Source organism: Thunnus albacares, chromosome 12 (genome assembly GCF_914725855.1).
Source record: "Thunnus albacares chromosome 12, fThuAlb1.1, whole genome shotgun sequence".
Lineage (NCBI taxonomy): Eukaryota > Metazoa > Chordata > Actinopteri > Scombriformes > Scombridae > Thunnus > Thunnus albacares.
The window spans coordinates 1,573,905-1,601,339 of NC_058117.1; the positions used below are offsets into that span (position 1 = coordinate 1,573,905).

General features: G+C 39.2%; 2 protein-coding genes and 1 long non-coding RNA gene across 6 annotated transcripts in view; 1 reads left to right on the forward strand and 2 right to left on the reverse strand.

Annotated features, from left to right (window-relative positions):
• Window positions 1-1,945: 1,945 nt before the first annotated feature.
• atg10 (ATG10 autophagy related 10 homolog (S. cerevisiae)) lies at window positions 1,946-8,340 on the reverse strand. Of its 2 annotated transcripts, none has more exons than XM_044368365.1 (7): window positions 8,237-8,340; window positions 5,522-5,628; window positions 5,260-5,403; window positions 3,755-3,938; window positions 2,907-3,004; window positions 2,681-2,778; window positions 1,946-2,366 (listed from the first exon to the last, which is right to left on the reverse strand). In XM_044368365.1, exons 2-7 carry the CDS (start codon window positions 5,624-5,626, stop codon window positions 2,243-2,245), a joined length of 753 nt encoding a protein of 250 aa, XP_044224300.1. In that variant the 5' UTR covers window positions 5,627-5,628; window positions 8,237-8,340; the 3' UTR covers window positions 1,946-2,242. The 2 variants fall into 2 exon arrangements, with proteins under 2 accessions (XP_044224300.1, XP_044224301.1); XM_044368366.1 differs by having other exon boundaries at window positions 8,099-8,311.
• Window positions 7,668-27,435, reverse strand: part of LOC122993909 (choline transporter-like protein 5-A) — a 59,812-nt gene continuing 40,044 nt past the window's right edge. The window contains exons 5-23 of one of the 3 annotated variants that reach the window (XM_044368363.1): window positions 27,249-27,333; window positions 26,534-26,662; window positions 26,111-26,171; window positions 25,697-25,820; window positions 25,187-25,270; window positions 23,534-23,646; window positions 23,080-23,211; window positions 21,669-21,768; window positions 21,439-21,531; window positions 21,146-21,233; window positions 19,529-19,797; window positions 19,284-19,378; window positions 18,231-18,334; window positions 17,969-18,042; window positions 17,654-17,724; window positions 17,412-17,500; window positions 17,035-17,119; window positions 15,683-15,821; window positions 7,668-7,981 (exon numbers count right to left, since the gene is read on the reverse strand). In XM_044368363.1, coding sequence (XP_044224298.1) covers window positions 15,721-15,821; window positions 17,035-17,119; window positions 17,412-17,500; window positions 17,654-17,724; window positions 17,969-18,042; window positions 18,231-18,334; window positions 19,284-19,378; window positions 19,529-19,797; window positions 21,146-21,233; window positions 21,439-21,531; window positions 21,669-21,768; window positions 23,080-23,211; window positions 23,534-23,646; window positions 25,187-25,270; window positions 25,697-25,820; window positions 26,111-26,171; window positions 26,534-26,662; window positions 27,249-27,333 — 1,897 coding nt within the window. In that variant the 3' untranslated portion in view covers window positions 7,668-7,981; window positions 15,683-15,720. Of the gene's footprint in view, window positions 7,982-14,065; window positions 15,822-17,034; window positions 17,120-17,411; window positions 17,501-17,653; window positions 17,725-17,968; window positions 18,043-18,230; window positions 18,335-19,283; window positions 19,379-19,528; window positions 19,798-21,145; window positions 21,234-21,438; window positions 21,532-21,668; window positions 21,769-23,079; window positions 23,212-23,533; window positions 23,647-25,186; window positions 25,271-25,696; window positions 25,821-26,110; window positions 26,172-26,533; window positions 26,663-27,248; window positions 27,334-27,435 lie in introns of those variants that run through there. The other 2 variants (XM_044368361.1, XM_044368362.1) reach the window with 2 other exon arrangements.
• LOC122993911 lies at window positions 15,749-17,959 on the forward strand. The gene is made up of 3 exons (XR_006406454.1): window positions 15,749-15,837; window positions 17,037-17,098; window positions 17,673-17,959. It is a non-coding gene; the product is annotated as an uncharacterized LOC122993911 (long non-coding RNA).

Here is a 27,435-nt window from a genome sequence, read left to right on the forward strand (position 1 = left end):
TTTTTTTGCAGTGTGTTTCAGATCATTGTCATCTTGGAAAATTCCTCTCCTGCTGACCTTCTTGAGACTGGGAGTCATCTCTCATTCAGTATTTAGGTATACAAACTTGCATTCATAGTGCCATCTATAAATGTCATCTCCACTACACCTTTTGCACTCATGCAGCCTCATATCAGCACACTAACCCTCTATGTTTCATGGTCAGCACTGTGCAGTCAATGTGGTAGTCCTGGCTAGGTCCACGCCAAACATGCTGGACCCCATCTGGTCCAAACTAATTAATTTTGGTTTCATTTGACCAAAAAATGTGCTGCCAATATTAATCAGGTCTCTTTTTTTACGTTCTTTGGCAAAGTTTAATCTTGCACTTTTGTGCCGTTTTTTGAGCAATGGTTTTTTTTTGGACGTTGTCCGTAGAGGTTGACAAACACCAATTTCCACAGATAATCCTTGTGCCAAGTCAGAAGCACTTACCTGTCTGTTTTTCGATGCAAGGTTGCATAAGTAGCGAATTGTGTGTGCCGTCATTTTTCAAGGACAGCCACTGTGCCTTCTGTTATTGGTAGTATGGGTCCTCCTGTACCTCCTAATCACTGCTGCATCTGTGTTTTGGCTTCTGTTCAGTAGCCTACTAATGATCTTGTACCCTCTCCCATCTTTAAGAAGTCAATCAGAACAATCAGAAAATAATGTTTTATTGATCTGATTCACTGGCTTTCCCCTTTCTACCACTCCCTCTTTCATTCATTCTCTAGCTCGCTCGACCACAGCTGCTCTCTCTCTCTCTCTTTTTCTCGTCTTTTTTAAAATGAGTCAGGAAGCCGACAGCAAAGCCTAACTTTACTTTTAATGTTATCAAATGAAGAGAAATGTCCTCCTCCTAGTAATGTCTTTGTCCTCCCTCATGGCAGGGTTTTACAGCTCTGATCAGTCTGATCGCCAGCTGTGATTGGCCACCACAGTGTGACGTTGGGTTGCGTTCCTCCAAAAGTTGACTCTGGATCAACTTTCTTGCCGCAGGCCGGTGTGGCCAAAAACCCCACGCACTAACCCCATTCAAATGAATGAGAGGACTGTCGTTTTTGCTGCACCACCTGATTTGGTCTGAATACGGCCTCAGGGGGATCTATTGGCAGAGATGGAATATTCATAAGTATGTTTTAATTAGTGTATAATCACCTGAAAATAAGAATTGCATTTTTATTACCTTAGAATCAGCCCTTTATAGCTACATAGGGAGTGGGTCCTCTTCTACAGAGGCCGCCATATTGCACCATTTCTACAGTAGCCCAGAACAGACAAACCAAACGCTGGCTCTAGAGAGGGCCTTTTCCATTTTTTGCGAGTTTTGCAGCCACTGTAGGTTCTTCTACACGCTTGGAAGGGGAGGGGTTGGTTGCAATCTGCAACCTCACTGCTAGATGCCACTAAATCCTTGACACTGGTCCTTTTGGACGTCACAGGTGTACTCGCTTTTGTTGTATTGAGGTTGTCCTTTGAGGCCTGTATTTTCAATTTAATCTATCTAACCTGTTTTTAATTACAAATAATATCAAATACTCTACACTCCACCTTAAATTTATTACAATTATTGTAACAAGATACAATGATACAATTTTGAATCATTTAACAATTTAGTGATATTGCACAGGGTTGTTCTCAGTACAGTATACAGTATAACAAAACTGAATATCTTTATATATCTATATATTATCTAATGATTATTGTATATTATATTATATTATATTATATTATATTATATTATATATTTTCAATTATCTTGTTAAAAGTTCTCTCCTCCGTCTCCCTCATCACTCTAAAGTCCATTCTCAGAATATGTGCACTAGAGGCCTCAAGTTACACATCACAATTGTGTAAGTTGCATAATGGACAACGATTAGCTTTAAACTGTGTAAATACATAGAGTACACATAGCTTCCACAGATGTTGTACAAATAATTTACTCAATGAGATGTCTTCAGTTTACATGATCTGTACAGGATATGCACATTTGGCATTGTGCTGGCATTTAGTGTTTGTTTTGTCCTTTGTATATCCCTGTCATTAAAAACAGATGAAGACAACAGGTACAGAAAAAGTACTGTAAGTACACACTATGATGCCGAGCATGGCAGCTGGATTGACCTGCAGGGGCCCAGGGCTCTGGGGCTACAATGAGCTTCGGGCTCCTATTGACCCCCACAGTCATGATGATAGAAAGTGAAGCAGAGCAGCTGGAGTCTCAGTCTGGCTTGGAGCTGCCGGGTGAGGTTGCATGATGGAGCTGGATGGAGTACTTCAGAGGAATGTCCAAACCCACCAGAGGACCCACTACACTGAGCCACGTCAACACATAGTTCACTGGCCTGTCCACACACACACACACACACACACACACACACACACACACACACACACACACACAAACAGAGTAATATATATATGACAGGTATCCGACAATACTGTATTGTGTTTGGTTTCTTTATTCACTGACGCATAAGATACTATATCCTCGTTTTGATTGGTTGTTGCAAGAATGTAGTTGTAAAACTAGTGTTAACTTAATGCAACTGCTCTAACTTGCGTGAAATTTTTTCAGGCCCTGACAGACAGGAAAACACAAATGAATTTCAGCTACATCATTAGATTTTCGGGGGAAGTGAGTGGAACATGATCCTACCTGTGTTGTTCCTGAGCCGCCTGCAGCACAGGCCTCATGAAATCCTCTGTTCTACAGGGGTGGAGCATAAAGAAAGGCTGACCTAGCAGGGGATGCTCCTGACAGACAGACAGACAGACAGACAGACAGACAGACAGACAGACAGATGAAGACAGAGAGAAGACGTACAGTAAATAAGTTACAGTTCAGGGAGCTCTCAGTCCTGTAACAAAGCTGCAAGTGTTACCTGCTGGGTGATGGTATTCAGAGGACTGTGCTGGAGTCGAAGCCTGAAGTTCGGATGCACAGAGCTCCACACCTCCTCTAAAGACAGGCTCTTCCCCTCTGACAGAGAGAGACACATGACGAAGATGATGTGACAAAAAAGTCAGACAGAACAGATACAGATACAGTACAGGACATCCTCACATAATACTGGCATGACAGCGGAGCTACCACACCTCCATCCTGCTGCAACAATCTGTTCTTTTCATTAGATACTGATGATAACTTACTCTTTAAAAATGTGTTTCATAGCAGAGGTGGGCCACCTCACATGAGACAAAGACCACTTCCATTAACATTCTAAAACATTAATAACTATTCAAAGAAATAAAACAATCTTTTAGAAAAAAAAGCAAAGGTGCTATGTCACATAGTGAAAATGTAGCTATTGTTTAGGCTGTCATCTACTGACTAAATTGATCATAAGGCAAAATATGTCAGAACTTGGATAGATCTTAGATAAAACTCTCGTAAATATACCCTAACCTGAGCCCTATGCTTTCTAGGTAATGTGGTAATGAAGTTACTGTCACAATTTGGATCTGACTTATCTTTGGTTTTATGTCTCCAAACCTCATTCCTCCAGCCAATAAATAACAGCTATATGTTTCTCTGCTTATCCTTGTCTTGTTTGAACTGTTTGTCTGGTCAATATTTATCTTCCTGTACATCTCTTCTCTGCACTGTGTATAACTAACAACTTCTTGTACATACTAACAGCATAAGTGGATTCTGATTCTCCTGCATTCAGCAGCACAAAAGCAGCAACAGAGTAACAAGAGTGTGCAGTGACTCTCACATGTAACTAACCGAGAGTGAAGGCTCTGAAATAGAGCACAGGACTGCTGTAGCTGCAGGAGTACAGGATGTGATACTCATATTGAAGCACCTGGCTGCTGCCTGCAGCCACCACACAGACGCCGTTGTCTTCATCATCATCTTCATCTATGTCACCTTTGATGATATCAGCATCACCAGAAGCAGCCAGAGCACACTGTGTAGAGGAGAGACAGTTCACTGTGCATCAGATCTGTCAGTGTTATCTTTGGCTGCTTAGAAGCCTGCAGTTATTCTTCTTCTAGACCCATAAAAGGAAATGGAATGCCTTCATTATTAAAAGGTGTAGAGTAGGGATGTCAACAGTTAACCAGTTACACATGTTGGTCTATAGGTTCATTTGCATACACACTCCGCTAACGGTTAGACAATGACATGTTCACAACATCAGATATTCTTTTTGAATGGTTAAAGTACCAATGTAACACTGCATTATGGCTTGTTTGTAGCATTAATGTCGCTGGACTAGTGAGTGTCTTAAAGTCTGTTTGTAGTGAGTGTGTTAGAGTCAGTCAGCACTAAAAGTTTTTCATTGGTCCAGTTTATCCTGCAGGAGTTTCTGAAGGCTTGTGTAACGTATTCTTCTGCCATGGAGGAAATAAATTCATGACGAGTGCAAACGAGTCCAAAGTGTCTTCCGACATCTGTACTACAGAAATGGAATACCTCAAGATGCCAAATACCACTGTCACAGATAATAGGAGCTCAAAAAGACAAACAGCGAGTCTTATAAATGTTAACTGCCGGAGAAAATGATTGTGAGTATGTAACTATACTATGATGTAAGTTATATTAATAAAGTAACGTTATTTTTCCAAAAACAGTTGTTGAAAAAGGTGGTGGGTGGTCTTATAATAACGGCTTTATATTCAGGCCAAAAAAGTACTAGCACTGTGCTGTACCACATTAAGAACAGGCAGAAAGTGTGATGCGCTCCGGTCCAACACCATCACCCAATTGGTGTGCCAAATGATTGAGACTGATATGCTGACAATCATTGTGGTAGAGGGCGAGGGATTGAAAGACCTAGTTTTGTACCTCGATCTTGAGTATGTTATGCCATCAACAGCTACTGTGACTAAATACGTTGAAAAACACTTTAAGTAGAAGAAGGATGAGCTAAAAGTTCAGCTAACCAGAGCAGACAAGCTAGCTCTGACCACCCACTGCTTGATGGCTCTCACAAAGGAAAGCCACATCACAGCTTTTCTTAAAAATGAACCAGTTAGTTATTGGTTAATGGGTGTTGGTCTGTCAAAAGCAAAATAAACCAAAACTGACATCCCTGGTCTAGAGATCTATGCAGGTCATTAGTTTCATATTTTAATTAAAGGTTTGTTGTAATGTGACTGTTACAAGTGCTGACAAATTTCTGATATTCAGTGTTTTTTTGGTCAAGACAGCGCTGGAAAACAAGGCACATGAAATAAGATGGATGTCTGCATGTTATTCTACAAAAAACCCACTCAGTGGTTCACCTGTTCCTTCTCCTGATCAGGCCTGGAGTCACAAGAAGTGTGAGTTTCTGAGTTTGACCTGGATTCTTCCTGGTCCCACTTTGTGCTTGCATCGATGAAGACTGATCTGACAGCAGTCTTCCTCAGGTAGCCCTCCTCTGAACCCTGAATCCAGACCAGATACTCACATCAGTCACTGTTCGACCACAGCAGGCTTTCAACTCTGTTTGAATTAATACAAGCGACAGGGTCTGCCAACCATGACCAGTACAGACCTCCTCACCTGGATTGGTTCCCAGCTCCAGCCGTCTCTCAGCTCATCTGACTGCTGCAGGAGGAGCTGACAGCACTGATGGAAGTTCTTCTCATCCAGCAGGCACAAGCTCATCCCTGCACATGAGGCACAGGGGAGAGTAAAAGAGTTAAAGGATACGTTCACAGTGTGTCTTAAAACAACAGTCGTGAGCCCATATGAACACTGAGAGTCACTGAAACACAGAAGCCACAGTCCCTACGCTCTAGAAAAGTTTACCATCCTCCAGCTTGTTTCTCTGATAACTTAAGATCCGTACATGCGATGACTAAAATCCTTCATTCGGTCAAAAGATATAATTGAGAAGGACCAAGATCTAAAAAGTGTATTGTAAAACTGTAGCTTAAAACTGTCAATTTATGACAGCTTCTGACAGACAACCATGAGCAAAGGAGACACATGAGCAAAGGAGATATGATGCCATTGACAGGCAACCAAATGAAACGGACCTTTTAAAATTATGGATTTCCCTGGGTTTGACCATTGTTGGAAACATTTGGGATAGTGTAAATACACAACTCAACAATGCCAATAGGCACAATGGTATGGAGGACCACAGGGGACACAGAAATAGTAATAAAGCATTTCTTTAATTAATAATTAATTGTACAAGTAAAAACAGAAATTAATAAATTAGTTCACAAATCAATTAATTAATAAAAAATAAAAAATCCTAAATTACAAAGTAATTCATTATTTGATATTTTAATGGGCAATAAAAAGAAGAATTAAAAAAGAATTTACAAATGAAATAATTTTTCATCAATAAATTGTTCAAATTAAAAAGGGATTTACAAAAACAACTTTAAAATAGTCAGCTTAAGTGCTAGCTAACGCTAGCTCTCCTGAATCTGCTGGTTGGTCTCAGTAACTTACAGAAGAAACAGTAAGCATCATAACTCTCTGGAAGGCCACGGAGTGTTTGCAAAGTGCTGGGAGCAACAAGTGCAAATCTACAAGCTGCTGCCGAAACAACACAATCCTGAAATGTGTTCATGCTTATTAAACTGTTGACAGACATCTCATGATAGCCAGATATTAAAGTTAGCTGAGTAATGTGAAGTCACACAAGGGCAATGCTAACAGCTGGGCTAACTCATCTTTACTGAGGTAACGGTGTGTGATGTCTCAGCAACAACGTAGCCAGCCCACATTTGTTAGAATAAAGCCTGAGTATCACTACAAACAATCAAACCACGGACATAATGTGAAAGCTTGTACTGACAAGACTCAACAGAGCTTTTATTACAAAAGCCAGGAGCCACTCATGGGAGGGGGAGCTTCCGGGGGAGACTGATTTGCTTTGTTTTAACAGCGCAGGCACCAAAAGTGTCACAGAAATTCTAAATGGAGAGGCTAAATGACTCAGCAACTCCAATAGCGAATAGGAAAAAGGAAAAGCAGCAGGGAAATGGAAATGCAAATGAGAAATGGAAATGCCCTTTTAAATGCCTGATTAAAATCTGTATTCTTAATTCAGTTTTTGAATTCAGTTCTTTATTTCTCTTTTTAAAACTGTATTTTCAAATAGATTTTGAAATTCCATTTTTTATTTAGGAATTCATTAATGTATTTCTAAATGATGTACTTACTTAATATTTTTCAGTTATTTTTGTAAATCCCTTTTTAATTAAAAAAAAATATTGATGGATAATTATTTCATTTGTAAATGATCTTTATATTTTTTATTTATGGATTAATTAATTAATTGATTTGTAAATGTATTAGTTTCTGTTTTTAATTGCACAATTAGTTATTAATTAAAGAAATGCTTTATTAATATTTCCATGACCCTTGTGGTCCTCCATAGAACAGAGAGCACTTACTACTTAACCAACCTGGATTTGGAACATAAAGAAATCTAAATGGCACTTGTACCACACATTGAAACTTATAACTCCAGTACAAACTAGAGGTGTGGAGGAGTTTTAATGATGTGAGTGTTTACCAGACGGGCAGGGGTGAACAAAAAGATGCTACTGAGTTGTATTGTGGGATATGTAGGATCTTCTGTTTTTGAAGCTTGATTCATACTAGGGACTATAAAAGTCAGGATATCTCCGGGACCATCTTTTTGTGAGCCCACAAGTGTGATACTAAATTAGTGTGGCACCCTTTCAAGTATAAAAAGTAAAAGTACACCTGTTTGGTACTGGGACTGTCTCTTCCACTGCGTCGACACCATAGAAGGTATATAAAGTCTATGGTCGACGCAGTTCCGGATGGCTCCCATAAATCTCACCTTCGTGTCGTTTGACAAGGTAAGGTTTAGTACGGTAAGGTGTATCAGACTACCTACTGTCAGGTAACACTAGGTGTTTTTATCCTTTAAGCCTCACGGGGCAGTAATGAGCACATCACGGGTTGACGCATCAGAACGAGGCGAAGAAGACGCCGCACTCAAACTTATTTGATACGTCAACACAATGGTAAGATTTATGCTTTAACTTAGGTGTTTTCAAGCAGTATTTTTCATTTTTACAAGAGAAAATACTTTAAGGACAATGTGGTTGGTTTGACAAATGTAAGCCTGGGTAAACTGCTCACCTCCGACAAAGAGCAGCACACAGACAGGAGGTTCCTTGTTAAACGAAGCCCGTTAGACACACGAAATACGGAGAAAATACATCGGAAACTAATACTGAAGTTCGCTCTTCTGTCCTACAACACAAGCATATAACTTACGGCTTAACGGCTGGTACTGAAGGAGCAGTAGGTAGCAAGCAGCTGACTGAAAGCTAATGTTTCTCTTCCGGGTCGCGAGATCACGTGACTACAGGCGTCAGTTTTTGAAATTATTATATTTTCCTGTTAAACAACAAATGAATACCGGAAGGCTTTAAACTGTCAAACCTGCCCAAATGCCAAGGAAACGCTTTCATTATGTGTATTTTAATAAAATATGGTTTGTGTCCTTCGACAGTCTGCTGTTTGTCTTTATAACCACTAGATGGCAGCAAATAATACGTTAGAGCTGCAGTGGCAGCATCACAGCAACACTAGACTGTATGAGAAATAACATTAATATGGGTGATTTATTCTCCAGTATTCGACATTTCCTTCCACTGTAAACCAAGCTGCTGCTCCCATACTGAGATCACAGGCATCATTAACATATTACAGCTGCAATATATCACATAGTCTCCACATGTTGGAGATATTTGTTGGAAGTTTGGCTATTGCTGCATACGTTTTTTTTGTTTGTTTTGTTTTTTGTTTGCTTTTAATTATTTCGACTACATTCTATATTCAGAAGATCAAAATTTGTGGAAAAAAGCCAAACAATATATTTCTTAACAAAAAAGCTGTTTAAAACATATAACTTTTGTAAGCTTTACAACATATTTATTGAATTATTTCTTTTTGTTTTATTACAGCCTTTAGTCCCAATGGCAAGTTTATAGACACAAGTTGTATACATAAGGTGCTGTTTACTTGCTCTATACTTGTCCCAATAGAGCATATATATATCTTTATATATATATATATATATATATTTAGATTTTAAAATCTGTGAACTAAGTCTGGAATAAGGTTTTATTTCAATAAAGTTTGTGTTTTAGGTTAGTTGGGATGGTCAATAAGTTGGTATAAGTGGCTAGTGAAAAGTTTTTTAGTTCAATAAATACAGTAGATAAAGCATTTTAAGGGTTTATTGCCTGATGCTTCAGTCTATGAAAAAAGTGACATACTGTAAGTGCAACCAATTAGGCGAATTTAAGTCATTTATGTTTATGAGTTGTTGTGACTTCCTGCATGTACCAAGTGGTGACCTGGATTTGTTTGCAAGCAGAGCTACATTATCAGATGTTAATTCACTGTTTGCTCACTGCTGATTAAGCTACACCACTGATGATATCCTGATCCTTATAAAGTTAACTCTAAAATAAGAGTTAAATATTAATGGTGCTGGTTGAAATGTTGGGAGAAGAGAGAGAGTCTCACCCCACCTCCCCCACCCCCTCTCCCTCCCCCCTCCTTTTTTATCTCTCTCAACCCTACCGGTCGAGGCAGATGGCCGCCCACCTTGAGGTTTCTACCCGTTAAAGGGGAGTTTTTCCTTACTACTGTCGCCAAGTGTTTGATCATGGGGGATTTGTTGGGTCTCTGTAAATTAAAGAGTACAGTCTAGACCTGCTCTATGTGAAAAGTACCCTAAGATTACTTTTTGTTGTGATTTGGCGCTATATAAACAAAAATTGATTGATTTAATTGATTGATAGAGAGAGAGAGAGAGAGATAGAGAGAGAGAGAAAAGGATATGATGTGAGTTTTCAAGAAAAACAAAGACCGTGTGGAATTGCAAGATGTGTGAGGTGACATGGTGTCAGAATTGACGGACTGAATGCTGAACGGAGACGGTTTTGGACCAACGGAGCCTTTGTAAGGAGCCTGTATGAGCTAGCTCAGCATTGTGAGTTTGCAATAAACAAGGATGAGCAAATAAGGGATAGAGTAGTCATCGACATTCAAGATAACAAAGTCTCTCAAAAACTACAGCTTGAGCCTGAGCTTCAGTGACTCTACTAAGACACAAGATGCAGCAACAGACAAATGGGAAAAGGATCAATAATGGACACAAGTGGCAGAACAAACAAAAACATGGTGAGTCGAAACAGAACACATGTTCACGGTGCAACAGAATGCATGAAAAAAGTGAACTCTGCCCATGATGCAACAAAAGATGCAGAAATTGTAAAAAAACGGGGCACTTTGAGGCTGCATGCAAAACTAAAATGTTGAAAGAGGTAATGGTAGTGGCACCTTGAGAGACAATTTTCCTTGGGACTTTGATAGAGACAGAAACTACTGTGATAGAGCAATCTGATTCAGATGAAGAGCGATGAGTGACACTACCGGTAAGTGGCAGTCCATTCGAGTTCAAATTAGATACCAGGGCTAACATCACCATAATTTCTCAATGTACACACAATAGATAGCCACAAAGCCCCTGGCTGATAAGAACCAGATGCAGTGCCACCAGCCCAGGCAGTGACAAAAATATGCATACTGACAGTCATGAAGGGGCCGTTCACACAGAACCTACTAGGGAGGTGTGTTGCCAAGAGAATGGGCCTTGTAATGAGAATTGATGCAGTCAACACAGAGGTGTTCAGCAACATATATGGGGATGTAGGGATACTGAACTGTGAACCAGTCAAAACTGAGCTAAAGCCAGATGCTGAGCCTTTTGGTATGGCAACACCCTGGAGGACATTACTCCAAAGTTAACTGGTACCACTGTGCATTGCTTCTGGCAGATTCCTCTTGACCCCAGTAGCCAGAAGCTCATCACGTTCATGACGTCAATGGTCAGGTTTTGCTTTTGACGCCTGCTGTTTGGGATCTCTTCAGCTCCAGAAATTTTCCAGAGACTGATGATCTGCTCAAGGATCACAAGGGAGTCGTTGTGATGGAGGACATCCTGATGTTTGGGTGGAGTGAGGAGGAACACAACTTACATTTGAATGCAGTCTTAAGGACCATCAAGCAGTATGGTTTGAAAATTAACAAAGCAAAGTGCCACTTTGGCAAGTCTGAGATACACTACTTTGGATACATAATCAGTGCAGGGACATAAAACCTGACACAAACAAAGTGAGGGCAATCACAGAGTTGCCAAGTCCGACTAATGTCAGGGAGCTACGCCAAATACACTCATCAACCACCTGGGGAAGTTCTTAAAGGGGCTCTCCAAGACCAACCACTACAAAAAGCCAAAGCTATGCTCTAAACAGCACCAGCACTTGCCGACTATAACCCCAACTGCCGAACCGTTGTCAGTGCAGATGCAAGCAGCTACGGCTTGGGAACCACACTAATGCTCATGCACTCTTACAGAGACAGAGAAACAAAACTCACAGATAGAGAAGGAGTTTGCTACTTGGCAGCAGTGTGGTCTTGTGAACGGTTTGCACACTTCATACAAGGAATGGACAGTTTCTGCCTCCAAACAGTTCACAAACTGTTAGTACTGCTGATCAGGATATGAAAAAAAGAAAGATTTCTGTTTATTTGAAATGCACTCTTAGTTTATTCTGTTTGGGTTAAGATAAATTAAAAAAAAAGACCATGTGGAATTGCAAGACGTGTGAGGTGATTAACGTGACAGTAACATTTAAAAAGACATTTTGAGCAGAATATATGATAGAGACCACCAATAGCTTTGGTAGTTTTAAGAAAGTAATAGCAGGAACTATTTTGATTTATACAACACAAGAAATATGTATATGTGTACTTACTCAACACATCACATCACAAATATTGTTGAAAAAGCTCAAACAATTTCCCAAGGATTTAAAAGTTGATTTTCTGAGTTGAATTTCCGTTGCTGTTGTAGATACTCCAGCTCTGTAGCGAATTAAACTGTGGGACAATGGTGATCAATTAGCGCTTCATTTAAAGCTGCGGTAGGCAGTGCTGCACTGCAGTGAGATGGAGGTGAAGGTAACTTGGTATTAGGTAAATTGATATCAGTAAATCACTTAACTGGAAGTGGTGGATTCAGCCACCTCACGTATCAGTCTCTCAGTTTTCTCTGGACAGAGTGCTCTTTAATTCTTCTTTAATGAAGAATGGGAACTCCAATACCCTGAAATGCTGGAATGTGATGTCAGTAAAACAAACATCACATTCCTCTTGTCCTCCATAGTCTTTTTTGTCAAACCCGGTTGGTCTAAGATGCTTTATTACAACTAGTACGCCCAGAGAATAGGAGAAGATTTAATCTTGACTAGCTTTGCTTTCTCTGGAAGTGTTTCCTTACCACAGTTTGATATGTTTCATTTTTAGATAAGCGTTCCCAGAATTAGATGATGAACTCTTCTCTGTTCTCACACTGATGATGTCAGAGGGCTGTGATTGGTTGATTGCAATGTTGATCCAGGAACACGTCCTACTTGGCTAAATCATGTTGTGCCAGCTTCTTAGACAGGGCCACCTCCCAAGCACCTGAAGTACCTCACTAAAGCTATGGTAAAAATGCATCCTTTCAATAAAGTGTATGAACTAATCTTGCCGTTAGTGTTCAAGTGAAGCTAACAAGTTTGCTAACTTACAGTTTGACAAGTTTGTAAGCTGCATTTCCCCTCTTCAATAACTTTGTAGTGGACAAAATGGTGTGCAATGGTGAAAGAAATGCCAGGGGAAAGTGATAGGTACAGTAAGGAGAAATTCCAGGAGCCACAGTGACTTGCTAGCTCTTGGCCAGCCAAACCAAATAGCAAATTAGATGTTAGCTCAGCACCAACAGCAGCTCCCCATCTGCTTTGTGGTGTGCCTGCTTCAGTGAATTGTTGCAGTATTTGTAGTTATCCTCCATAGCTGAGGTAATTCTATTCCTGGAAAGGTTGTCATGCAATGGACAGTGAAACCCTGCTGCATTGGCCGGGAATCGAACCCGGGCTTCCTGCGTGGCAGGCGAGAATTCTACCAGGGGGAAACAGGGGGAAATATGCAAGGATGAAGACAGTTGGACAGTATATACTTCAAAGCTCAAAGCAGAGGTGCAGCCTGTGACATTATCTGTTGTGTTTACTATGGACAGAGACTTTTGTTCCCTGACTTCAGCTTCTTAGACAGGGCCTCCTCCCAAGTACCTGAAGTACCTCACTAAAGCTACGGTACAAATGCATCCTTTCAATAAAGTGTATGAACTAATCTTGCCGTTAGTGTTCAAACGAAGCTATGCAATGCAGCAAGGTTTCGCTGTCCCTTGCATGACAGCAGAACCTTTCCAGGAATAGCATTTTCTCATCTATGGAGCTACAAAAGCCGCAACAATTCATTGAAGTGGTCAAACCACAATGCAGTTGGGGAACTGCTGTTGGTGCTGAGCTAACATCTAAGTCGCTATCTGATCCGGCTGGGTGCTAGCAAGTCACTGTGGCCCTTGGACCTCCTCCCTACTGCACACCGTTTTGTCCACTAGAAAGTTATTGAAGAGTGTAGAGAATGAATTGAGTTTAGTTTAAGTTTAACCTCTATTCCCATTTCTCACGTGCAGGAACTTTGTATGTATGTTCAAGACAGTGCAGGATGTCTCAGGCACGTTTTGAATGGGTTCATCCAATCAACTTCAGCTCAGCTCAGAAGTGTGGTCTCCAGATATTCTGCGCGAAGTGTTTAGGGACCATTGGTAAATTGTAGTGTCTGCCAATGGCCTGCCTGTGAGGCATTTAGGGAACGTTGATAATTATAGCGTCTACTGATAGCCTGCATTTGAGGCGTTTAGGGGACAGGCACTGTTCTATCTAGGTATTGAGAAATCGGCCCATTCTGTACAGGCACAATTTGAACGGGCACTGCTTTGGATACATAAGGGTTTCATTTTTCATTTTAAGACACCCAAATGATGTCAGTGAAATATCTCAACAAATTAATGCCATGAAATTCTTGTTCATGTTCCCCAGAGGATGAAGCTTCATGACTGGTGACTTGTATCCTGAAAAACCAGAAGGAGAATCTTAAATTGTCTGCAGAATATGGGCTCCACACAAAAAAAGAAATACCACACAGTTTGAATGGATTTTATTTATTTTGTACAAAACTCATACAATAGGTTTGAACCACTCACACATGTATTTAGTTTGTGTCAAAAAGAAGAGTCTAAATATCAGGAAAAACAAATCAGTTGTTAAAGTGGGCTCTTGCGAGGCTCTTGCATGGCAACAAACATCAGTTTAAACCAAATGATTATATTTATACTGCTGCAGTTGGATAAATCATTTAAACCATGATAGTTTGTACTAGTATTTCAAAATGGAGAGTATCAACTTTTACAATGACCCAAAAAACAAGTTGTTTCAGTAAATACACTGGATATCTACATTGCTTACGTTCTATGATAAAAATAATTAAAGCCTCTTGGTTTTTCCTTATGTTTTTTTCTATGAATGCCTTTCCTTAGATGTCTACAAATGGTCCTCCTGAGGGAGCTGGTCATGTGATAAGGACGGGCCAATGAGCCGTTATTCATCTCCTGGTCGAGCACTGTATAAGGACACACACGCACACACATTTCCATGCATTATTTGTGACAACATACCTTTCTCTGAAGCAGACTTAAACCTTGACCTTAAATATTCAGCGACTCACATTTGCTGAATATTTAAGGTACAAATGTACAAATGTCCTTATACTGTACACTAGTTAAATAATAAAGTCATATCTGAGTAGTTTCCCCCTCTATATCCAAATATTGTGAGGGGAAAAAAATGTATTGCTTGGACACATGCGCCTTATGATGTATCTAAAATTACTAACAGAAACATAAATACGTGTGTCATCAGTATGGGTGGCTGTGGAATTGTTTTGTGAGGCATATAAGCAAAGCTCTTTGTGTACTGGATTTCTTGTTCTCAGATGAATCCATTAGTGTAGATCAAGACTGTAACTCATTTTCACATTCTTTGAAGTTTTTGCAAAACACGTTTTCAACATTCAGCCAAAACACACATCACATAAAAGGTATATTCAAAAGTTCTAAAGAGGTTTTCCAAAATTATTACAAAAATGGTCTTCTCATGTATTTATTTTAGAGTTTAAATATTACTTCTTACTTCTTAGGACCCTGCATGTCAGACCAACAATTGCACTCAGAAACACTGTGTTAGTGCTGCAGGGTGCCACTGCAGAGGCCTTCAGCAGTAAAAACACTGCCAAAAAACTTCTCCTAGTATCACAGCTCCTTACATTGTTTTACTGTAGCGCTATTGAAAGTCTGAATGTGGTCTTAGAGTCACTAAATAACAGACAGCATCAGTGATGATAGTAGAAAAACCAGAGTAGAGAGAAAACAAGCAGGCAAAGTTGAAAGCATGCAAATCATAGAAGATCTCATTGTTAACCCTGTATGGCACACATGTACAGTCATGTTTTCATGGCTGAGTAAGAAAGTTCACAGTGTCAAGTTAAACGAGTTCCATGTCAGTGTAGATCCAGCGTGTAGAGGTAAAAGCTAGTAGTAAAATGTAGTGAAGTGTTTTAGCCATAGGAGAGCAGTGGGAACAGCAAAGAGAAATGTCTTTTTTTGCCTCAGCAGATCAAGAGTTCAGGGGAGTGTAAACTGCTTGTGTCCTGTTTCTTTCTGTCCTGTCTCTAGGAGTTGGCCAGACAATGTCTGTCCAGGCATGTTACAGAATGATACAGACTGACCAAGCTGGAGTCTTTCAGCGTGAAACTGAGCTGGATTTTCCCAGAATTCTGTGCAGCTCTGGGGACATGAGGAAAGGTTTTTCTGAGCTGCCATCATTCCTCTCCAAGTCGTCACCTGGTTGGTTCATGAAGTAAGTGGGAGGATTGTGGAGAGGTATGGGAGGGAAAGGCAGGTATGGATGGATGATGAATGATAAATGGGTGAAAAGTAGAAGAGCAGGGATAGCAGGGAGATTATAAATGAAGAGACAAAAGAAGAGGTTAGTAAGAGTGCTGTTAAATAGCAATGTGCAGAAGATTTAAACTTCATATGATTACACATATGCGCAGGAGTGTAATTTCCACTGGGGATGGGGGGACATGTCTCCCTCACTTTTCAAAAACACATTTTTCTCCCCCTAACCTTTATCTACCTTCAGGTTGATGGAAAATCTCCAAACATTGTCCCGTTACTGCCCTGTCACCAACATTCAGATAAGAGAAGATCTGAGTTGATAAAGATGACGACACACTCAGTTATTATGCCACGTTCATGCCATATAGAAGATATCATTATTTCATGTTTCCAACTTATAAATAGCTTTCACATCAACATCCAAGTTGTAAGTATGACTGGGAAAATCTGATTTTCCTGAAAGCTCTGATATGTCGACTTGTTTCTTAATAGCATGAAAGTGCCTGAGAACCAAACAAACATGGACGCCTCACATCAGCCAAAGACTGATGTTAAAGGTGTTATATAGTCAATGCACAGTGTGTCAGTCTTTACACAACCAACTCTGTAATCATACATCATTATGATGATGTTAAAGCTCGGAAATCATGACATGGGAATCTTTCCATCTCTAACATCACATATGACATTAAAGGGAAAATTCACTGTGAATATAATGATTTCTTAAAACTAGGTCACCTGTGTAGTAGAAACGTGCAATTATTTTTGAAATTGGTGTCCTATGACTAGAGAAGACTGAAAAAAAGGCTTTAGTTTGCCCATACCGCTCCAAGGGGAGCAACCAGAATGCACTGCACACATCCTGTCCAATCATCTACTGCCGGTGTGTTTACAGAACACAGGTGGTGAGTACAGAGACAAAGTTTCAGAGACAAAATTAGTAAGCAGCGTTATATCTCTTTACTGAGACTTATTTTCATCTACAAAATGTTTTTTCTCATTGAGTCTGGTTATATTATAGTTGAGGGGTTTGTCAGTATGGATCTGTTTTGTCAGGAAGGTTTGGACAGATTTGGACAGTGTGATTTGGTCCTTTCTGTCACCACTACTGCCAGCTGGATGTAATGTTTTGTGATGACAGTGTTGTACTTACAGAAGCAGAGGAAGAGCGTGTCAACACACATGGCATAGACGCTGAAGAAACCATGAGCAATCAGGTAGGCACCGATCACGACTGTCTGATGTGAAAAACACAACGATTAGAAAAACTACTGAAGACGCTGCTTTGAAACCCTCTCTGATTACAGATTACACAGAACTGGTGTCAGTTGTTTTAGTAAAAGTAAAATAGGTCATGGGATTACTAAATCAAAAGATCATTTTGAACTCTTATTGGTTTTAACATGCCTCTAAAAATAAAAAAAAGGGAACCCTAAGGCTTAAATGTTAATTAAAGTTAAAATGTTTAGAAACATTGTTTTTCTATGTCCAGTGTTGTAAGTAGTGTTTGTGTGTGATTGTGACTCGGACCAGTAGGGGGATCCAATAGTAGTTGAGATTGGGCACTTCCTCCTGGATAACAGGAATTTCCCTTGTGAAGAAGAGGAATGCTACCACACCTGAAACACACACACACACACACACACAGACAGACTGTTTTACATTTTGCTGCACCAGTAGTCACCACTCAAAAATATACTGCTTGTGAGAAATCACACCAGTCAGTATCTGTATAAATGTAAGATATGTGTACAGTGGCCTTGGTGACTTACCGACTCCTCCTGCTATCAGCACTTTACCCAGAAACAACAGAAAGTCAGTCACTCTGTCAAGAACTGCAACCCTGCAGAGGACAGACAGAGATGACACCTCAGACCTGCTCCTCTATAGAAGGCCTCAAGAGACACCCAACCAGTTAGGATGTAGATGGATGTCATCACACAAAACCTGTATACAGTGGCAGCTGCTAATTACTTAATTGTGTGAGCAAAATAATAGTTAAGCTCCAAAACTGGCCATGTCTGGATCATTGTGTGCTCCAAATAAAGATATTTAAAACAAAGAAAGAAGGATGAACTTGTCCGTACCTGACCATATTCCTCATCAGCAAGAAGAAGGCTTCTCTGGCTGAAGTACAAAAGTTCTTCCCATAGATCGCCACCTGGTGGAGAAGAGACAAGCATACATAGCTATCATGACACTGTGCCTGTGGTGTCAACTAAAAGTTTGAAATTTATATTAGAAGATAACTTTAGTTTTAATATAGATGGGTTTTTTTTGACCAAATGAACACTGAATCTGATGTTTATGCAAAGTAGTATTTATGCATGGTTACTTTAATCAACTCACCATGATGTAAGCATTTCGGTTCATGTATCGTATGAATTTCTCCAAACACCAGAAACAGCATTTCAGACAACACATTATGAATCTGGACAGGCTGTTGTCCAAACCTAGACAGACACATACAGGATCAATGCAGGGGTAATAACTGTAGCAGTAGAAGGAAAACAGTGTTAGTGTCCGACTCGCCTCCTGTTTGGGAACAAAAATAATACCATATACCAATACCCAATACTGTAAATAATTCAATTTTAGTGTGAAGACTTGGTTTAAAGTTAGAGCAAGGTTAGGGTTTGGATGAGAAAGTGTGATCAAAGTTTTGACTGGTACTGTAAGTCAATGTAGTGTCCTCTAGTGATGGAGGAGCTCCATCAGAGCTGTCGAGACATTTTTATTTCAAGCTAAAAGTCTGAACTCTTTCCTCTGGAGAGTTTCCTTTGTTTAGAATTACAGATTTCATAAGGGTGAAGATTTTAGTTCTTCAGATACACCTGTGCTTCTTTTCTTCTCCCTCCAAAATAAGAAACCGGCTGGAGAGCTCAGGATTCTTCCTAATAAGAGTTACTTTATTACAGTTGTGTGTAACAGCTGACCTGTTGGATGTGTAGAGAAAAAAAAACACACAGGGCATGAATTAACTTTAGATTCTGATCAATTCTGTCGGCTGTCAGAGGTTTAAATAATTAATGAATAATTCATTTATGGCACGTGTGTAAATGTGCACATCACCTCTCTTAATTTGGAGACTCCTTATTGTCTCTGCTGCTGTGTGGTCGCTGTTGCATTTTTAATAATCAAGAGGATGGATTGTTATGTTCATGTATCAGTATGTTTTTAATGTTTAATGTAACTACAGACTGTTTATCACAGTGCAGACAAGCTGCTGTATTCAGTCTTTGTGACAAGATTTGATGTGGAATCAAACCTCCTTTTGAATTAATCAATAAATAAACAGGAAACAGACCATCAACCTCCTGATCGGAAATATTCAGTCAGACATGCACTTGAAGTAAGTGCCTGTGGTATTTGTGTTTGTGTGTATGTGTATGTGTGTAAAACCTCTTAGTTTCTGCTCCAGGTACTCCAGTATGATCCGGACAAGTTGGACAATAGAGAGAATGAGAGCCCCAAATGCCAAAGATCCTGTATGATACCTGGAGACAACACAGTAAAGGTTGCTATTACTGGTTATGTATGAGAAGAAAATAACATAATAATTTTCAGGTGAAAGATGACCAATTTTAAAAGTGTGCATAATTGCTCAAAGTAATGATCCCGGCTTGGTTTTGTGACGGTGTTCTGACCTGATTGCCCTGCTGAAGGATGAGAACAGTGGACATGCGGGGATATCCTGAGGCTTCCTCTTGGCCCAGTAGTAGCTAGAAAATGTCCCAGCCAGAGTGCACTGCTCCAGGGCCAAGCTGAAGTTGACCAGCCAGAGAAAGATGAGCAAGTTGGACAGCTGCAGCAGGAAGAGGTAACGGTGGTAGGACGTCTCGCCACCGTAGAACGCAAACAGACACTGAGAACCCAAACAGGACTCTGCTTTGGAGATGTTGCTTCTGTTGAATGTCTGAGAGGTGTGTGAGGGAAAGAACAGAGGAGAGTGGTGTTATTGTGAAGGTGTGTGTAATATGAGTGTTGTGTGCGTTTGTAATAAATGCGTGACATATGAGTTTAAAAGTATGTAGGTTATGTCTTATGCAAAAAAAATGTAATTGTTGTTTTGTGTGTTTTATGAATGTACATTTACACATTAAGTTTAAAAAGAAAGTGTTTGTAGCATTAATGGTATTGTAGAACAATAGCTTTACAAAGAATTTCAATTCTTTATTTTTGCAAATAAAACAACAATGTGAAAAGTACCAGAGGTGAAACAAAAGCTCTCGTAAAGAGGTGATAGAGCACTACTGAGAACATTTTAACCAATGCAATCATATTCTTCTAATGAAGGATGAATTGTTGGTCACAAAGAGTGAGTCACATCTCTGGCATTACAAGAATACTCTGAAATATGATTTAGTCTGTAATAATCATTACATCTGAACAGATTCTTCCATCTGATCACATTCATCTGTGGATAGACAATTAGCACTTCATTATTTAAATAACTGGCTGATTTTTTATTAAACCAGCTAATTGATTGGTTGAAGAAATTCTATAACTATTACTCAACTAAGAATTTGTTTATTCGACAACATGTATGTGTCAGTGTGTATTCTGTCCATAAGTGTTTAAAAAAAGTATTAAGGGGTCAGTATGTTTCAAACAAATTGCCTGTCAGATCTTCTGACAGCAGCTGAAACCACCACACCTTTCCAACACGAGGCTGCGCACAACCAATATGCATATCTTTCTGCAACAATCACGATTACACAGTGATTGTTCAGGTGTGTGGCTGTTCTGAACACACTTTTGCCCTCAGACATGTTTGGGTGACACTTGACTAATGCGCTCTGTTTGTGTCCAGCTGTCTCTCTATGGTGAACTCATTTAATGCTGTTTAGCGGACACTGCAGGAGTGGACTCAAGTTTGGACATCTATGAACATTATATTCATGAATATATAATCATGGATAGATGCCTTTGTTATATGATATTTACCCAAAATATACCGCAATTTACCATCAGAAATATTAAAGTTTATGACACCAAATGTTCCTCAATTGTATTTACTATGACTGAGGATGGAAATGCATCTAAAATACAAATTGCATGAGCTGAAAAACACTATTTTTAGCTACGTTTCTCTCATTACATCACTGCAAAACTGCTGCAGCCTTTAGCAAATATTTACAAATGCAGTGTGACTGTTCTCAGAAATAGCCCTAAACCTTAGTCAGTATACTCAAACTAAATATTAAGTTTTACTTGATATTAAAAATTAAGAGAAATAAAGAAATGAAAATGATATACTGTACCTCCGGGTTGCAAGTACTGTTGGCATAGGGGCAGCTCACATCAGGAGACATCACTTTGTAGACAGCTTCACCTGAGGATGCTAGATAACTGGTTTAAGTGCTAGTTAAAGAAAAGAAAATCAATTTTCTATTCTCTGGATACTGCAGGGCCTCACAAACAGATATTTTACAATGAACATGACTTTGACAAATGAATGTCTCAGATCTGAATTCTGTTCATAGTTCATATAAAATCTAAATGTATTTCTCTTTCTCTTCTTCCTGTTGTCACTGTTGAGCCCTCTGAAGGATACACAGAAGTGACAGTCCAATAGGAGATACAAACAGTCAGCAAGAGAAATGTGATGACTGGGTAGAAGAGAGTGGACATGATGTGACCGATGGCTCTGCAACAAGAGAGAAACCATATAGACCTGGAAACAACAACTTGTGCAATTATTCAAGGAATCTCATAATTTGAAGGACTTTTAAACTTTCTGTTTGAATGTCTGTCTGGGAATTTTACTCTCTTTAGAGTTCATACTTGCTGGCCTCCCTGAGCAAGGCGATGGCCACCCGGACTCTTCTCCTCAAGAAGATCAACATCAGCAAGATGGAGGCTTCTGTCACTCCAAGAGACACCACTGAGAATCACAAAGCAACAACAGACTCTTTTAAGGTGTGGTCCCATATACAGTTTATGTGCTCTGGGCAGTGAAGTTTCCTTTGTTACATTTATGCCATTGCTCTACATTCTGTTATATCACCCAACAGACCCCCAGATTTCCCTTCAATTCATTGGGGTGAAGAAACTCACTCCTATCAATGTATTTATAATACAGTTTCACTCTCACCACCACAGCTCCCTTGTAAAGTAATCCAGCAAGGATGGATGGATTCTCTCACTCGATGCATCATAAAACACTGAGTTTCACAGATTTAAGATGGATTAGTTAATTAACACAAAATCATATAATTTGGTGATTTATTAACCATCCTGAATGCCTAAATGTGGATTTGCATGGAAGAGAGTATGCTCATGAAATCAAAGCCATTGTTCATTGTTCAAATTTGTTTGTCACCAATAAAAACTTAATTTAAACAATGAAGAAGGCAGATAGCAAGCAATGGATTTAAACAAATGAAGGTTTCAGATGACTCATCTGGAAAAGTTTTATGGGGAACAAAATGTTGAAGGAAATTCAACATTTGTTTGTTACACATCAAAAATACACAATGTGTTTTGGTGAGAAGCACTGCATGTTAACAGAACTGTGTCTGTTTAGAAGATACTCTCCACATGGGACCTTTACATCCCACTCCAACATCCTGTTTGAACTTTAAATGTGAGGAGGGTATGAATGATTGATTGAATGATGAATGATTGCAGTAGTTGAGTCTGTAACAGTCTCAGGTGATTCTGCTGTGGTTTGTTCAAATGTGTTGCTTAATTCCCAGACTGATTGGAAGTCTGTGCAGCACTGTGCACCTGTGAGAGAACACACACGGTCCTATGAAGTATTTTAAAGGAAGAAGAAGCTTCTTGAAAGTCTTAACTTAGAGACTGGAAGTTTTTGCAATTCTTAACTTTCAAGCTTAAACAAAACTTTTTAAAGAGGACCTATAATGCTCATTTCAGCTATAATTCTTTATTTTTGGACTCCACTAGAGTAGCTCAGTGTACTCAAAGACCCTGTGACATCACTGCAGGGTGTGGCTACAGGTACAACAGAGCACACCTCTGACCATACCCAACAGTGATTCAGAGTGTGATCAGAGATGAAACAGACCAGAGAAGGCAGCAAAGCACTAGCTTACTGTCAAGTTACTCATCAGGACCTTTGAAAAGCCATCTGGATCTAAAAAGAAGAACACTGGCACTAAATGTTGAGAAATAAGAATAATTGTCTGAACTATAATGATTAATTGATTCCCTGTGAAACAAGCAGACTTACATAAAATGATCCATGTTTGTCTGAGCTGTAGATAGACCTGCAGGTCACTCTGCAAGCCCACTTCTACAATGGCTACATCAGAGCCTGGTCTGTGTTTGAGCTGGGACAACTCCATGGAGCAGTACCACATACCTGCAAAAACACACACACATGCACGCACACACACACACACACACACACACACACACACACACACACACACACACACACACACACACACACACACATACACATTCAATGAGAATGCTAATAAGAAACTTTTTCACTCATACTACCAGAGTTTCTTTAAACACCTAATGACATAGTTAAGTACAAGTTCAAGAGTACCTCACTTCAAACCAGATCTCTGCTGTCACCGGACTGACAGCAGGACTGCAGCAGCGACAGCAGCAGCAGACTGACATTCAGGTAGAAAACCTTTTTAAACAATCTAAGACCCTGAATGAGTACACACCATATGCCAGCAGCAGTATGACAGAGATGATGGTAACCCACAGCAGCAGCCCAGCTGTGAATCTCAGCAGCAGGATGAAGACCAGACTAACAGCCAGTGATATCAGCAGACCTCTGTAACACATGCACAAACACAAAGGGAGAGTACCAAACATAATGTTAAAATATAAGCTTCCCCCTTATCATCTCACATTTGTTCCCATTTTGAAACTTTCAACAACTCCATGCTCCATCTCACACACTGTTCTCTCAAGACTACATGTCTTCAGGTTTGTTATAGTGTTTTTGTCCTTCTTTTTGTAAGTATGCAAAAAGAAGAATAAAAAACATCATGCACTTTAAAGTCATAATCTTTGTATGGTCATTCAGCAATAGCCATTCAATGTATTTACATTCTGCAGTTATCTCTCTATGCAAGTTTTTTAATGTTAGTGGCAGAGTCCACCATTTCCACATTGATTCAGATTGCCTTCACACGTATGAGTGATTGACAGGAAATGATGCTGTTATTATTTGTAATTTGATGTCATCGACATCAGCCTCACTGTACACTGGTCTCTGCCCTCCAGCTGTATCAGAGCTGGATTAAGATACTGCTAATGCTAACATAACATTTCCTGCTGCTATCGCTTCACATTAAAAGCATTGAACTGATGAAACACAGGGTGGCTTTAATTGTGAATCAGTCACAGGAAACACAATGTATTTGTCACAGAGATCAGGCCTGACTGATTGAATCAGTCATGAAAATTTGATTTCAAAACAAAACAACATCCGTCTTTGGCATTTTTTGTCAGTGGATCCGTTTTAAATATTGCAGGGAGTAATGGAACAAGATGAAAAGCTGCAGGTACTACACACTTCCAACTCCTCAGTAACTTATCTTGCGCCTTTAACCGTGTCCTGTTGTTGTATGGAAAACTACTCATGCCATGTGCAGCATGAAATCAGATCGAGGTTGTATGACTGACATCTGTATTAAAACAACATGAGTTTGTTTGACTGATTTGTAAACAGATACACCAGCTACTCCTCTGCTCAATTTCTGACAAAGTAGCTGCTCAACAAGTGTTTGCTATAACATATTATTCATCAATCTGGACTGAAAGCCTATGTAACTTTCACTTTGGCAAGAAATTATAAATGTAGGATAATGGTAAATGCCAAAACAGTAGAAAAACAGAAGAGTTAAGAGCAAACTGACTAAGTAATGCAAGTTACAAAGTAGTATCTCTCTAGCCACCATAAGATACCAGACTAAGTAAGACTGTAGCAGCAAACCCCTGAATGTAGTAACTGAGTATTCATTTTATTGCTAATGAATTCATTTTTTGTAAGGTTATGTTCTTTTAAAGTTACATAGTTTCACTTTAAATGCAGCAGAAATCCATTTAAACGTCAACTCATTTAACAGAACTGTGTAATGGGTGAAACATTCAACTTTAATGAAGGATCAAGTAATAATTCATCAAGAAAATGTACTGTGGATGTTACTGAGAAAAAGTAATGAACAGGTAGTAAACTTCTTGAAAAAGATCATATATGATATGCATAGTTTTACTATTTTACATAAGTTTCTTTTTATTTCTTAATAGTTTTCTATCAAACCACTTCTATCAAAACTGAGATGAAGTGTGTGTGTCTGTGTACTTACATGAGTATCCATGCCCATGACTTGGCATAATCTTCCACTATCTTCATGCCCAGCTCCTTAGTGTCCACGAGTCCTGTTATACCTCTGCAGGGATGCAAGAAATTAAGTTTTTACATGCACACAAATGTGGAATTTTAACAGAAATCAGAAAGAACAGAGAGATAAGATGCAGACAGAAGACAACGACCTAGTCAAACTGGTTCCATTAATGGAATCCATACTTGTGTTCCTGTATAGTGGAATTTGTTATTGTAGAAAATGTCCACACAGATCTATGCACATTTATCAAATCACAAAGATTATTTTAGGTGTAATCTTGTATCTTGTATTTTCCAATGCCACATGAGACAACAAGTATACCAGTCTTTCAAATCCTAATGACTGAAACACATGTGGTTTTGCTAAAATCACTGTAGTAAATGCTGAGCAAAAGATATCAACACATGTGAGCACAGACGACGACAGAAAGAAATCAAGACATAAAGGAGGTAAAAACACAAGTGGCAGTACTTGGCAGCGTCTTGGAGTTCAGTAACACTGCGTGCCATTTCCAGAGCATCTTTAAACCTCGTCCTGTTCGCCACAGTCACCGTCCCATTCAGAGTGATGAAGTCTGGTAGACATCTCTGAAGAACTGACACACACACATACACACACACACACACATTTCTATGATAAAGCATATAAAATGCAATATAATTAAAACTTTACAGTAAAGTAGGAGACATCTTGTGTCCAACAGGAAAACTTTAGAAATGTCAGTCACCAATTATTATTCAAAGCAGAGTATTTTCTATTTTATATACATCCTAAAACATGTCTGGAGAGGATCTTTAACAATATCAAAAGAAGGAAATTTTACAGTACGATAGCACTGATTTTGGAGTCATGTGTGAGAGTGCATGGGAGTAAGGTGTCTCTTACATGGTCTACTTGGTACAATCATAGAGGGACAGTCCTCGTCTCGTAGAACCTGAGATACTGGCTAGAGGAAGATGAGGAGAAACAGGAAGGTAAGAGCAATACGAATAATAACATGTTAGTGTATGTGTCTGGATTTGTGAAGACCAAGAGTCTTCAAAGAGACAGGGACTCCCAAACAAGGATATTTATGTTGGTTCCTACACTGAAAATGGAGATTCAGGCTTATTTCCAGGATAATCCAACCCAGATGAGACTGTCCAGCAGTTTTTGCAAGAACAGTTGAACTGCATTGTAATTTTGCACTATACACTGGATCTGACTGGTTTAGTTAAACCCCATTTTATCAAAGTTCTCCCACTAACTTCTGCCAAGTTTGTACATGTTTCTAAATAATAAATATAATTCATGTATCAGTATTGGTACCTTGTCAGGGTTATTAAAGCCAGGCTTACAGAACTGTCTGTAATATTCCCAGTAACTCTTGCTGAGTTTGTGCTGCAGCTGCATCTCAGTGTAGGTGGCAAACTTGTCTGGGCACTTTGACACGCACATCTGGAAGAAATATGACACAGACAGAACATTTGTTAATTAATTTAGAGAAGATATTTATTACTGTTTGTGAGGCAGATTTCATGTCTGGTGCTACCACAACTTATTCTGGTAACACTTGACTTTAAGTCCCCATATTTAGCATTTATAATCAGTATATAAACATTTAACAAATGGTTTATAACACACTATAATGTAGTTGTAAGCAGCTATATGTGTTTATTAATGTATTAGAACTAATCCCTCCTGTGGGCACCTATAAGTGGAGGCTTGTGTATAAACAGATAATGAATGACAATATAGTAAAACACACTTGTAATAATATAAGTTGTTGACAAATACTGTATGTTAATAAAGACTTTAAAATGTCCTTACAATAATAGAAACATTATTATATTATGCTTAAGTTCAGAAATACTAGACAATGTATACCATTTATGTTAATGTGATTCATTACATACATCCTTGCAAAAAATCTACAGCAGTGTTTGAAATTAAGAAAAAAATGATAAAATCTGACATGACTTGAAGTCGTGGCAGATGTGACCATGACAACAGCAGATCATCATTATCATTATTAGTACATTACCTGAGTTGTGGGGCACTGTAGGTTGATGAGTATAGCAGGGTTGGCACATTTCAAGATGTTGAAATAGAACAGGATGGGTTTCTTCCTGCAACAACATAAAGACAAATTAAATCAGGGTATATGTACTAGGGGTGCGTCCGAGTTCAAATACATTATTCAGCAAAGCACAAATAGTGTTTTTTTTTAC

Bases quoted from the DNA above. Each gene is read 5' to 3' on its own strand.
- atg10 (XM_044368365.1), bottom strand. From the start codon at position 5,626: ATGAGCTTGTGCCTGCTGGATGAGAAGAACTTCCATCAGTGCTGTCAG. The intron at 2,779-2,906 runs GTAACACTTGCA...TCTGTCTGTCAG, and splicing joins TGAATACCATCACCCAGCAG to GAGCATCCCCTGCTAGGTCA. The intron at 2,367-2,680 runs GTAGGATCATGT...GTGTGTGGACAG, and splicing joins GCGGCTCAGGAACAACACAG to GCCAGTGAACTATGTGTTGA.